General features: G+C 40.5%; 1 protein-coding gene across 1 annotated transcript in view; it reads right to left on the reverse strand.

Annotated features, from left to right (window-relative positions):
• GSK3B (glycogen synthase kinase 3 beta) overlaps positions 1 to 14,041 on the reverse strand; it is a 149,400-nt gene that overhangs the window by 18,968 nt on the left and 116,391 nt on the right. The window contains exon 8 of the mRNA XM_041464119.1: positions 12,336 to 12,431. Within this exon, the coding sequence (XP_041320053.1) occupies positions 12,336 to 12,431 (96 nt within the window). The remainder of the gene's footprint in view (positions 1 to 12,335; positions 12,432 to 14,041) is intronic.

Here is a 14,041-nt window from a genome sequence, read left to right on the forward strand (position 1 = left end):
TGAGAAAGGGTTAATTGCAACGCCTTGCACTAGAGTGAAGGTGCAATGCCAGCAAGAGACTTCATGAGAGCGCACTCAGAAAAACAACTTTGAGAATGAAGGGGAAACTCATTCAAAAATCATGACAAACACACACAGGTGCTACCAGCCATGCATATGGGGTGGAGTGAAGGTGGGGAAGGAGGTTCAAAATGAGCAGGATTCACTGAATGTAAAAATATAACACAGCCCCGCTACGGTTCTGGGTTGGGGTTCTTCTGGCTACTGAAAGAAGTCTTACTAACACGGACTTTTGCAGGCAGGCAGGTCAGACTGTTGCTATGGAGGCTGCTGTTCAGCTTTTGGAGAACAACAAGGAAAGCACGGGTGGGGTGCAGGAAATGTCTAGCTCCAATTTGCAAGTTACTCCTTCTGTGACCTTATTCTGGCAAGCTACTCCCGTAAGTTTATAGGGATAATTCCTGCACATTTGGTATTTATAAGGACAGCTGAAATTTGTGTCAAAAAAACCCAACTATTTTAGTCTAACAGATTTTCACTTTGAGTGATTACAAAAAGCAGTTCTACACTGCAGCTTTGTTTTAAGCCTCTAAGAATCATTCTACCCATTGCTAACCACACTCTCCATATTCCTTTCTCATTCAATTATAAGCAAAATAGGAGTTAATCATGTACATGACCTGGATGGCCTCCTCAAGCACCTGTCTCTTGCTATGCTGCAGGTAAAATGCAGTCTGGGGTAAAGGGAGTAGGGTGGGTGCAAGTGTTAAGTTCTGATTTCAGCATTTTTGGTAAAAATTGAGATAATGCAAAATGCCTTTGCAGCAGTGCAGGTGAACTCAAGCCACACAGCACCAAGGAGAGGGGAAAAAAAAATATTAAAAAAAATCATCAGTGCGTGACATGCTAGTTAATCACAGACGAAAAACTTGCACAGGCACTCCTTTAGGAGGTTTTAAACCAGGCATATATGCTCTCTTGAATGAGAAGCCAACACAAAAGCAAAGTTCTGCAGGGACTGAAACTTCCTGCCCTTGGTACCCAGCTGGGCCAGCAGCACTGGGTTTGCTACAGTGTGTGCTGTGCTAACTAACTTGAGTGGCACGGAATCCTGACTAGCGAAGTCAGGGAACCACGTACAGGAAGACCTGACTTTCTTCCTACTACCAGGTTATTGCAAAACAAACTGCAAAAGTTTTCACACGAGGCCTGTAATGACAAAAAAAAAGGCTTTAGCTGAACACTGCTGGCAGAGAACCTGTACTGACCACTGTGTTACTGAAAAGGCAGCAGAAGCTGCTTTGTGCCCGCTGCTTGTGACCACAGCACACACAGGATGCAGTGATTACTCCCAAGTCACAGCCTGACCAGAACAAAACCCAAGAGTGTCTCCAGTATAAAAAAAAAAGCCTTCTGGCTTCCCCCCACCTCCACACAGTAAGTAGCACAAATGTGTATGTCTTGAGGTAAACCCACAGAAGTGAAGTTGTTCTGTATTTAACGAGAGGTAAAATTACTGAGGTCTCCCTCATGCACCTTCACAGTAATATTTTAACAAGTTTGATTTATCACAGCTTGCAACTTTAGTACTTCACTCTTAGCTGTGTTTTTCTCCTCAGTACAGCTCACATATAAGCCACTATACAGATTTTAAAATGAAAACTATTTTATTTCCTTAAGACAAAGATGACAAGCTCTTATATTGAGAAAATTAGTAGGCAGACAGTCACAAATGTGACATATGTAAAAGGAGTACTTGCTTGTCCACTCAAACTCTTAATTTTCAGTCCTTGAAACCCTAACATGTTTCCTAAACCCTGTTATGAACTGCTCAGCCTGCTTTTGGATCTGGAATTACTTATTTGGGGTAGGCAGTTCCCAAAGTATGCGCTAACTACTTCAAACCAGGAAGGGGGGAAAAAAATATATATATGCTAGGAGGGCTCACATAGCCTTCCCCTGCAACAAGTGGTGACTAACACATGAAGCAAGTTACAGGTCTGTGCCCACCTCATCTCTATCAGCTTTCACCTGACTGCTGCCTCAGTGATGTAGTTTGAACTCAATTATTCCACTTCTAGCATTTGTCTCCTTTTTTTTCAAGGCTAGGCCTAGTAATTTGAAAAAATATTTAAGTACATACCCGTACTCCTGAGGTGAAATGTCCTGTTCCTGACGAGTCCTAAAGATGATAATGCAGTGAAATAATCCAAACAGGGGGAGTCAATCCAAAAGAGAATAGTCCAGCAAGGAAAAATATAGCCAATATTATAAGAAATCCATGGTGTGGGGGACATAGTAAATGTTTATACAATTAGAAACTTTAAACATCAGTCTCCATAGCAGCAAGTCCAACTTCACCACAGTGTATGCCAAAAAATCGATTGTGCAATGGTGAGGCATAGTATAGAAACATTTCTGCATGAAATTTATGTTCCAATGCCAGTGCATTTACTAAAAAAATAAAAAAAATTGAAATCAAAACTCTAACTTGAACTAAAAGGGTAATTGAAATTGCCATAACAAGGAATTTTCAGTCCTCGGTCCTGGATATAAATGTCCACAGAACCAAGTGGCCAGATTAGTTTCTCTCCAAAGGTGCATCCCACTTGTAAATCTGTCCCAGACATACAATGTAAACTTTTGGACAGTTTTTGGGTTTTTTCTCAAAAAACCCCCAAATCCCTAGTAATTTGTAATTTGTGCAGAAAACGAAGTAAAAATCTGAGATCTATGCTTTAAATTTGGATACTTTTAATTTGTGTGCACTACGAGTACCTCAGGCCGCCGCGGATTATTCTCCATTTTGGATTGACTTCCCCCTCCACTGGATTTTGTTTGCTGGCATTATCTCTTTAGGATTCTTCAGGAACTGGACGTACCACCTCAGGAGTGCGGGTATGGACTAAATTTCTCTCTACTGCGGGTTTATTCCCCCTCATACCCGTCGCACCCGTTACTTAAGAAATTTTTTTCTCCTCAATTTGTCCCCTCCCACCTCCCTTCTGAATAACACCCTAAGAAATAAAAGCAAAGCCCTCTATGGTCTTTTAGCTCTTCCCATTCAGCAAAGTTTCCCCGGGAAAGCTGCCCAATTCACCCACCGAGAACTACAAGAGCAGCTGCCACCCACGGCAATGGCTACGCCAGCACTTCCATGCCACGGGGCACCGATGCCAAGGCAATGCTGGGCTGATGCTCCGTGGTGGGAAGGGGCGGGAGGATGGACAGACAGTGGGACTTGTGAGCCGTGAAGCCCCTTGCACATATGTCTCAGCAGGAGTTTAAAGTCTCTGTAGTTCTCAGTGAGGGAATCAATTTAGTAAATAATCCGCGGATTATTTTTAGTCTGCGGACTAAAATTTAGTGCACGGACTAAAATCCGGCCCATCGGAGCAAAGTCTGTCTCGGTCTAAAATACATTTGGGTGAAAGCAAAAGAAAAAAAAAGAAAAGAAAAAAAAAAGGAAAGAAAAAAGAGAAAGGAAAAAAAAAGGAATAAAAGCTAAGTGCACAAAGTGTTTGGGTAGACTAACATTTAGTATGCAGACTAAATACGGCCGGGCAAAAGGCACAGCAAGTCCACAAACAAAATCAAAACCAAAAATAAAACACTGACAGGAACTTTTAAAGCAATCAAATACTACCCCACCGGCGCAGCAATTCATTTTTCTAAAATGAAACAAGACCTTGTGTAAGGCTATTTGTCCACAGGAGGGACCGAAGGCTCAAGTTTTCATTTTAAAAAATGAACCTGTTTTGGAGATAAACAAATGCAAAAAAAACGCTTTACATACAATAGTCTTCAAGAAAAATTTGCACTTGAATAACTCAAAACCTCTTGTTTCTGCAAAGCAAATGAATTTCAGGCTGAGACCCAGGTTGCTGTTTTTTCTTTGGGGTTTTTTTTGAATGAGTTACAAAAATCTCTGGATGATCATGTCAAATGGAAATGCTGACTCATCCAAAGCCACAACTTTTGGTGCTTTTGTTGGTTTTTCCCTCCCCACTTCTGATGCCAATAAACCTATACCTCACCAAAAAGCTGAGGGACCAGTGCGAGTTGTTTCTTTGTTCAGGCATGCTAGTGATGCTCAAATACCGACAGACCATAAGAGCGAGCCAGCAAGGCCTGACACACTCCTCTCTCCTTCTTAAGTTGAACTGCTATCAATGCAAATTTTTTTATGTTGCTCCCCCTTCATTTTTCTGGAACTACCACCTTCTTCAACGTTTCAGGCTTAAGTGCCCCTGGTGCACTACACAGCTCTCATCCCCAAGAGACTTCAATTCAGATGAAGGCTTTGTGCACTAGCAGAGCAGTCACATTTATCTTACTAATTGGAAATAGTTCCTACCCGTGTAGCGGAGTTTACGCCCCTTCTGAATTTTATTTTTCTGCAGATATGGAAAGATGAAACAAAATGATGGAAAGCACAGAATTCTCCTATTTCACTTCACTCACATCAGCATTCAGCTCTCAAATAAAACCACATGGGGCAAGAGCTAAGTATTGTTTTAACAGAATGGTTGCTCTGACTTTCAATTCATTGACATTGCTCAAACAAACTTTCCATGCACCACACGAGCTCCATCGTCTTGGTGTAATTAAGCCCCAAAGCCAAAGTTTCACAATGTGACACCAAGGTGCTCTTCTAGCCAGTGTGTATTAAAAGACATGATTTCATGCCATCAACCACTGTGCATCTTGCATGCAGATTGTGAATACTTGCCCGCATGCTGTGCTACCTAAGAGAGCAGAGGCTTAGGAAAATGACATCTGTTGCTAACGCATCAAGTTTGTGACACCATGGTTAAAAATTTCCTCACCAGCTTCAGACTCACACGCTTTGCCAAGAACCACCCACACCACCGATTCAAGGCTGACAGTCTGTGCACATCCTTTCGGCTTGTAAGCACATTTTTTAATTGCATATGAACATTAGGTAAGAGAGAAAGCTCCTCCCTTCCACCAAAAGCCTGTACTGTTTACAAACCAAGCCATCAATGTAGAACACAACCCTCAAATCCACTTTTAAAAAATGCTATCATACAATACAATTACTATGAAGCAGCATTTTGATCACCCAAGTTTAACACAATAAGGCTCATGAGAAACACAACACATTTACAAACAAAAGAAGAGGGAAGAGACACACTCAAAACAGCACTCTACCTGGCACAAAAAAACCCCAAGGCTGCATCTGAAGCTCTTTGGTCTAGTCTTATTCCAAAAGCCTGATAATTTCAACATGGGATTTCTGAAATATGCCATTTGGCTATTTTGAAGCGTGTGAAACTCACGTGATAAAAAAAGGAGGTTAAAAGATGTCCACAAAAGAGGCACTGGTGTTGGGAGATATTTTAAAATATATATAAGCCCCACCAATTTCCTTCTCTGATTAAATCTCTCTCTGTTTTTTCTAAAAGCACATCAGAAACAGTAAATGCCTGATTAGTCAAGAATTCCTATCTGATGGCACTTAGGGGAAAATGAAGTAAAGACAGAAGGGTTAAGTGGCTTACAAATGAGCCAACACAGAACTGGGAACAGGACCAGGAACCTGTCTTCAAAGCTACTTCTTGTCGAGACCACACACTTTTTACTGGGCTCCTTCCATTGAGGACCCTGTGGAGACGGAACCAGCTCGCGTTTATTACCCAGTGCATGTGCTCTGCTTCTGTCGAGCTCCAAAGGAAAGCAACAAAGCTAAGAGGAAAAAAACCAGCTCCCCTTCTCTTGAGAGAGAACCCCAAAAAATGTACCTCAGTGCTCTCAACCTTGCTGGGAGAGCTGCTATGAATAGCCTAGACAGATGTGTTACAGTGGCATGGCTAAACAGATGGTACACTGCAGAAGACATGTTAAACTTAGCATTTGATTTCCATAGTCACTGATGGAAATCCTTTCTTAAGTGCTCACTCATTTACTGCTAAGCAGTACTTTCTTTACTGCATACGAATTGGGCAGAGGCAGGGCAGTTTACCACCCAGCAAACCTGGTTTCTTTTCTCAGTAGGAGATTTACACTGTCAAAAATCATTGCTGCTGCAAAAGGAGCTGGCAAATATGAAATTGCCAGAAAAGCTTTTTTATTTTTCTTTTTAGTTAGCCTCAAGAAGAGCTGTTTTCACTCTCTGCTTGTAAGTCATTACACATCAAGCAAAAAATAGAGCTGTACTCTTTAGAAAAAGGTCAGGGCACAGTTTCACAACAGGCACAAATCAAATCCAGTTCATGCTGGAAATGAGAGTTTTGCCCTTTTGGACATGCCGGTCTGCCATGGTCCCTTGTCCCAACATCTGCAGACTGGGCAGAATGGTTGGTCAGATAAAGGAAATTGATCCAAATCCTGAACATGCGTTGTTCAAGAGGTTTTTACCACCGTGCAAAGCAGAACGCATTTCAGGAATATGCAGGTGGGAGGTGGAGAGCTGACCCGGCTCCATTATGAGCTTAATGCCAATAATGGAACTGCAACCAAAGAAACATCTCATCCTCGCTGTATCTTTGTTCCTCTACAAAAGAGCAGACTAAAATTCCAGAAAGAAGAGTTTTCATTTTCATCTTGAACCCAAATCCAAGTCCACTTACAAGATTTCTGACAAAAGAGTTTTCGCTTTCTTTTGTCATCAGTTATAATTAGAAGTGACAAAATGAGCTGTCTGTTTATCCATTTGACTGTTTGGTATTCTTCCTTGAATCTACAGTACGAGCAGTCACTTTGGAAGCATTACAAGCAAAACAATCTGCTTATAAACTAGACAAGAACAAGGAAAGCAGGAGTAGGACAGGATGAAGACATGAAACCAGTTCTGGAGGATGGAAAAACATGTTCATGAGAGAGACCAGAGTCTACATCCCAGTCCCAGAGTGTGGGGAAGATAACAGGACTGTCTGCTACAAGCACAGAATTATTCAACATTCAAGGTACAGTGATTAGTATTGGAAAAACATACAGAACACACATGTACACAAGAGGATATAAAGACTAAAATATTAGTCAAATATTTTACAGTATTAGCAGAAATTACTTCATAATATAGGCAGAAATATGAATTCTAAAGTCTATATCCAAAGCTACTCTTTAGCACAACCAAATGTGGTTCTGCACCACTTCAGCTGCAGCCAGAATTGGCCAATAGTTTGGGAGAAGTGCCAGAAAGGATGAGCTGGAGTCTGAAGTCCCATCTTAGGCACTATTTTCCTATGCTATAACTATATGGCTTAAAGACATGGACAAAAAAACCCCACCCCGAACAGTACCAACAAAGAAAAAGCCCCTAAAACTAAAAGGGAGTGCTTACCAAGTTGGCAGGGATCCTGCCCAAATCTCCCACAAGTTTATTGTTAAGGCAAAGTAATGTAGAGAAAAGTCCTTATATGTACCCATGAGAGTACACAACAGAGGGGCAGAGATGCTCAAAACTAATCTAAACAAGAGACAATTTTTCTCCCTGTCTCTTCCACTGTCAGGCAAATGACTCCTGTCTTTTTCCAACTCAACACTTACTTGGAAATTATTACTCAGATGCCAGCTAAGTATAGATTTGGGGACGGTGAATAAAGCCATTCTCTTGAGTACACTTGAATTATCTCACCAAAAGTATATTTTAAAAGTGCCTGCATATTTGAAAAATCTTGCAAGTACTTTCAGAACAGGAGAAACAAAAGCAACCAAACCACAGCACACTGAAGAGACTCACTTTCCATTTTTAAGAGCTGCCTGCAGTAGAAACTGTTTCCATGTCTATACAATGGAGACAAGGCAGAGGTTATGATTAAGTAAAGAAAACTGCCTTTGCTGTTACAACTTGTATTGTTCTGCCATCATGAAACATGGGCATATATATATGCATATATATCTTTCATTATCCTGACATTAAATTTGCAAACATGTGGCAGTATCCTTGGGTAGGGAAAAGAAAAAAATCCAAGAGAATAATTTTCCCTACACAGAAAGGGCCTAAACTACATAATTCTATTACATTTGCTACAATCTTGATAAGATCATTTACTAGCTAAATGCAAGAGGAAAGGCAGGCTGTCACAGTTGGACATTTTATATATTTCTGGAAGTTATCACAGCCTTTGTTTTTCATTACTGCAGGGATCTGAGACCTAAAGGTAGCATCTGAGTAATGCCAGAATAAAGGGCAGCTGTAAGGAGCCACGGGTAAGTAACACCAATCTACCACAAGCTTATGAAGAATGCCTTTAGACCTTTTGTTGGCCGTCCCACTGTCCCTGCCCCCTTCCAAAAGCGCCAAAAGATACACAGAAAACTGATCACCAGAGCTGAACTTCAACAGCCCTGTGATTTACAGTCTTGCACTTGATCCTGGATTTCCTCTTTGGCTTTTCAGTCACAGAGTTATATGGTATAGATGAAGCTTAGTCAGAAGAACAGAAACAAGTATAAAGATTAGTAGCACAGATCAGACTGCACTTCTGAGAAGAAAGAAGGCTCAAGGAGTCAAGGTGGCTGAAAGACAAGCAAAAATATGACCCAGTAAAAACAATAGCAGCAAATCTCCAGAAAGGGTAGGAACTTTTATTTTATGAGCTGACATCATTGGAAGAAATGGACCGGTTTTCCAACCCAAGATATACCCGAAGACACGACTGTGTGTTTAAAAGCCTACCTATTATTTTCTCTGACTGTTCTAAGTCAGCCATATTCACACCCCTGCAAAACACTGCTTCTCTTAAAACAGAATGCCACTTACTTCACAGACCAAAGCAGAAAGGCTTAGGATGCACCTCCAAGAATACAAAATATTCTGTACAAATGAAAACAAAGGGAGGTTTGGATGAAAAGAACATTTAAGTTACTAAACACAACTGGTATTCTGAAAAGCAACCCCCCTGTTAAAGAACGAAAATGTCTTGGATTCCTCCTGTTGAGGCTGGGGTTGTAGGGATAGGTGACAGAGGAAAAGAAGAGGGAAGCCCTGTTTCTGAAGAATGGTTTGAGAGATTCCTGGAAAGCTCAGGTTCTCTTTTTTTTGGCTAGCCAGGGATGTGTTGAACTTCCATCATTAGGTGCCTCATGCATGTAAACTGGTATAAAAACACACACATGCTTGGCCAACACAAAACTATACTGGAGATGAGAGAGAGGCCTCTGTAAGTTTTAGAAGGGGAGATTCCTACTCTGAAGTTACAAATTTACTTCATTCTCAAATTATCAACAAATTGAAAAATCAGTCTGAGAACAGTTTGCACTGCAAATTCATACTATTGCTGCAGCATAGAAAAGTACTTTTTAGAGTGTTAGTTAGACTTCTCTCATAATTTAAGAAGGAAGGTGTCAATACTGTGTTAGGATAATACCAATCCATTTCTACTGAAAAGCCTAAGATTCATCTATTAAGTTAGGATTCAAACATCTGTAAAACTTGGGCTCAAAATTACAATTTTAGCCCAAAATGTATTGAATCTGAGAAACAATATTCCTTCATTTGTCTGTCTTCAGAGTTAAACAATTTCTCTGTCTCTTTAAAAACCCAGAATATATTACATTGCACTATAGCACCAGCCACCATTCTTCTTCACAAGTAGGTAACAGCAGGTGTAAGCAGATTACACATCATCACAGCAATACTGAGTAGGAAAGTAACATATCTGCGCCTCCCAGAAATGCCTAAGAGAGCAGACCAGAACCAGATACATCCTATTCAAGTCAGCACCACAGAATTTCAGATGCAACCTACAGATACTACAGCTTCCGAAGAAAATTCTTAATTACCATCTATGCACACTTTTGTAGACCAAGGAAGTCCCCTGAAAGCAAGACCTTATTTTTGTATAGATCACTGGCCTGGAAACAACCAGTTCCAGACTGCATAGAAACATGCTCTGGGCACCTCAACTGAATGAAACTAACTCCAGGCAGGGTCTACAAACCCAACTTTGACAAATACCCGTGTTCTATTACACAGCACAAAACCAGGAGAATGCTCTTGTGTCTAAGAGCTTACAGCAGGGAATGACCATATTCTCAGCAGTTCTATTTCAAACATGCTGAAAGTAGCTGCCTAGAAGTTATTTCACACATACAAAAAAATCCTTCTGTCTGCTGAGTCCTCTGGTCATAACTACTCAATAAAAATAGCCACTTTCTGCATATTGTCATGTTCAATAATTCTTCAGCTTATATGGCAAAGATTTGTGCTTCTGAAGCTGAAAGTTCAAGTCCTGTTGGCAACTAGCTGTAGCAGTTCAGTTACACACACTATTGCAACAAAAGTAGAAAAACAACCGACATTACCACTTTCACTTCTTCAGTCACTCCTGCTTTTTCAAAGCCAAAGCTCTGAAGAGGTTTTTGTCACTATTCAATTCTAAGAGAGAGAAGATCTGAGAGGATTGTCTATGCTCACTGACATGTCATCAGATGTTATATCAATACAACTGGGTAAGAACCAATTCTATGTAATACTACTACTTAAATCTATCATGCTCAAATTGTTGAAAGGAAAGGCTCTTGAGAAGTAATACACCAAGAAGATAAACATCATTACCAGCATCATGCTGGGTAATCAATTTTTTAAATTTAGCATTTGTATAATAAGTACAGATCTCACAAATGAAGTCTCATGTAACCCAATTGCAATAAACTGGTTTAAATCCTATTCTACACCAGCTGACATCAGGAAGGGCTGTGCGCAGAATGAGTTGAGAATGAGAAGCTATGCTGCAAGCACAACTCTCCAAAACTAATTGTAACCTAATGGAGAATGCAAATTTGATCTTCTGGCAAGCTTGTCTTACTTCTTAATTTCACCTGTGATCCTCTACTACCACAAAAAACCCCATTCTTTATAAATAGAAGGAAGTTCGGTCTTTTTGTGAAGCTTCCATTTGCTAAAAGTTGTGTTCTGAGAGACCATCAAGTGCATACAGATGATTTTTAAGACTCTTCAAGCTAAGATAAGCATTTAAACTAACCCTGCAACTCAATTCCATATCCTACAGTACAGCTCTGCACTTCTGCTCCACTGTGTATTAATTTAACGTCCCCTAATCCCAACGCCTTCAATGCAAGAATTCAGATGAGAACCTAGTATTCAGTGCTACAAGGTTTTTGGGCTTATTCTTGTGACTTTTGCCAGGATGCAATGCACAACTGAAGAGATCACTCCCAGAGACTTCATATGCTCTAATTTTTTCCCTCAGCAACATAAGATATTAAAAACCCTTGCTGGATTTACTAAAGTCACATACTATTATACATCACTTAACCAACACACAGAAAGTAACTCTGAGATGGAAACACAAACTATGGATTAGTGGGGAAAGCACTCATTGGAGAATCTACCACAAGAAGAGTGATGTATAGTACTGCCCTGGCATGTACTGTCCAGTATATGGCCTGCTATCAATTAGCTCAAATTAGTTTATTCAATGTTTCTACTGCCATAGAGTATTTGGGCCAAAAGAATCTGCCCTGGACATGTGCTCAGCTAGGCATGCAACCCTTCCACACACAGATATTACTTTCTTAGCAGAAGGAAACCTGAGTGCTGAGATAGGATGGAAATACACTGTGACTGTAACAGACATTTCTCACGCAGCCAGAGGAAATGTTAACTACCCAGGCTTCAATTGTCTGAGACTCAGTATTTAACTTATTCCACGCCCAAGAGGCTGACTAAATGATTGTTACTCTCTCTGAAGTCAAATATTCATCATTGCTTGATATGTGGAAGACAAATAAATTGTGCAGCAATGTATTTTTTTCATTGCTAGCAGTTTTCTCTTTGGTCATGGGGGTCATAGTATTGCCTGCATGTACTGCATTCCTATGAAGCTAGATAACAAGAAATCTTAAGAAGTAACTCCAAGAAAAAACATCTCCACTCAACAGTACACCTACAGAAGTACAAACATTATCTACAAGATTATTATCTATGAGAGAAGCATTTAAGAAAGTGACTCTCAGCTCCCATCACACTATTTATTTAACAGCACTACAAAAGTGCCACATACGTATTGGAACACTTTCCTAATTTCTATGTGACTTTTGTGCATATCAGCTGATAGCCTGACAGTATGTAGAATATTGCAATCTGCTACTAACACACACACCATGATCAAAAACCAAACCAAACCAAAAAACAACCCACCTATAGGCAACCCCCAGACCAACAGATATTACAATGTACTGCTTCAATATCGTCTTCTCCTCAGCTACATCAAAAGTTTGCAGGTCCCCAGCTTAGTTAAAGGTACCCAGTTTAGACTGAAAGCCACCAAATCACTGAACAAACTGAACAACTTGAATTTTTACTTTCAGCCCACATCTTTATTATTCAGATCATATAGACTCACCTTAGTCCATGGATGTGCCTTAATCTGAGGAAATTTGAATTCAGTATAGTTTGGATTCATTTCTCTAATTTGCTCCCTTGTAGGCGTTCCCAGAACCTATAGAGGAGAAAGAAAAAGGCAAATTGTTTAGATATGCTTCATATGGCATTTGGACTGAAGTATAACCTATCAGGCACTGAGACAAATGAAGTCAATCTATGTAACTAGTAAGTTGATATAGTGTTGAGAGCCAGACAACAAACTTTTGCACCCAGGAGAAGGAAGTCCTATCTCTGGGCACCCTTCTCCAGTCTCTGATCACTGTCCAGAGTAAAAAATATGTTCTACTCTGTGCTGTTGCCACTTGCCCAGCCAGTGGGCAACACTAAGAAGAGCCTGGTTGTTTCTTCACTCCCTCACACCACAAGGCTTTTACACACACTGATGAGATCCCTCACCCTTGGCCAAGCCTTCTCTGCCTCAGGCTGAACAGTGCCAGCTCTTGCAACCTCTCCTCATACGACAGATGCTCCAGTGCCTAAATCACCTTTGTGGCCCTTACTCCAACATCAGTGGTCTCTTGCTGGCAATTCCATTCATGCTCCAAGCACAGTGTCAAAAATTAATTATCTTATATAGAATTTTTCACAAAATTAAAACATCACTCAGTTTATGATAGTGATATTTTGGTGGGGTAGAGAGCTCAGTTTCATTAGGTTTATATAAAACAGTACTACCAAACACATTCAGGGATTGCAGTTCACTGAATATGGTTGATGAAGGATCAGACAAGTAGCATAGACTGCATTTTACAAGTCACAAACAGCAGTCCTCTGACAAGTTTAAAAGATCAGCCAGTTATTGCTGAGCATCTCCTGCTCTCCCCACAAACAAAACCGTGTGGGTTTGGGTGGTGCTTCCTCATCTCAGTATTTCCACATGGAGGACAGACTTAGTTTAAATCTAACTTGGAAGTATCTAAAAGGCATACCACTGTGGTTTACCTTCAACAAGCTGTATTTCTCATTCCCAGAATCTGCACAATGTTATTTATGGATGCAAATTAGTTTTACGAGAAATAACAAACAATTGCACATCTCTTTGAAGGGGTGGGTACATTTTGAAAGGATTTCAGAAATGTCTTGAGGGAGTAAGCCTGACAATATGGCATTAGTGCTTTCTTTTCAATTAGCACCAAGTGTGAGAGGGTCATTGTCTTCTAGCTATATATGAAAATTGCAAAGTATCTGCAAGAAATCCCATTGTTTTCTGCTTGCACCCACTTCTGGGCACCTCTTTGCTCTGCCGAGAGAAGGGGAGATGGCAGAAGGCAGGAGTAGTTCCTCTGTGCTGGGCTCAGGCTCATCTATATGAGATCTGTAGTGGCACTGTTTTGGCCCCACAACAAATCCCTCCACACAGCTTAGAGTAATGTTATCACCTCATCTCATCAGACTGCACTGTCACCATCAGGCAACGAATGATTACACGATACTGGCACTCTACCTTGCTGCTTGATAAAGAAATATCTGGTTACAAATTCTGGTATCTGTGCACATTTTTATTCTGTTAGAAGAATGGAAATTACAAAATTGCCCTCTGAAAGTCAGGTGAGGAGGTAAAAGAGCAAGGTAACTGCTGTTTGAGTAATTTGTGGAACAGAGAAATTATCATCAGGTATTATGAGCAAAACTTGGTATCTCTTTGCTATTTAAAATAAGAGTTGC

Source organism: Pyrgilauda ruficollis, unplaced genomic scaffold (assembly GCF_017590135.1).
Source record: "Pyrgilauda ruficollis isolate IOZ18807 unplaced genomic scaffold, ASM1759013v1 scaffold17, whole genome shotgun sequence".
NCBI lineage: Eukaryota > Metazoa > Chordata > Aves > Passeriformes > Passeridae > Pyrgilauda > Pyrgilauda ruficollis.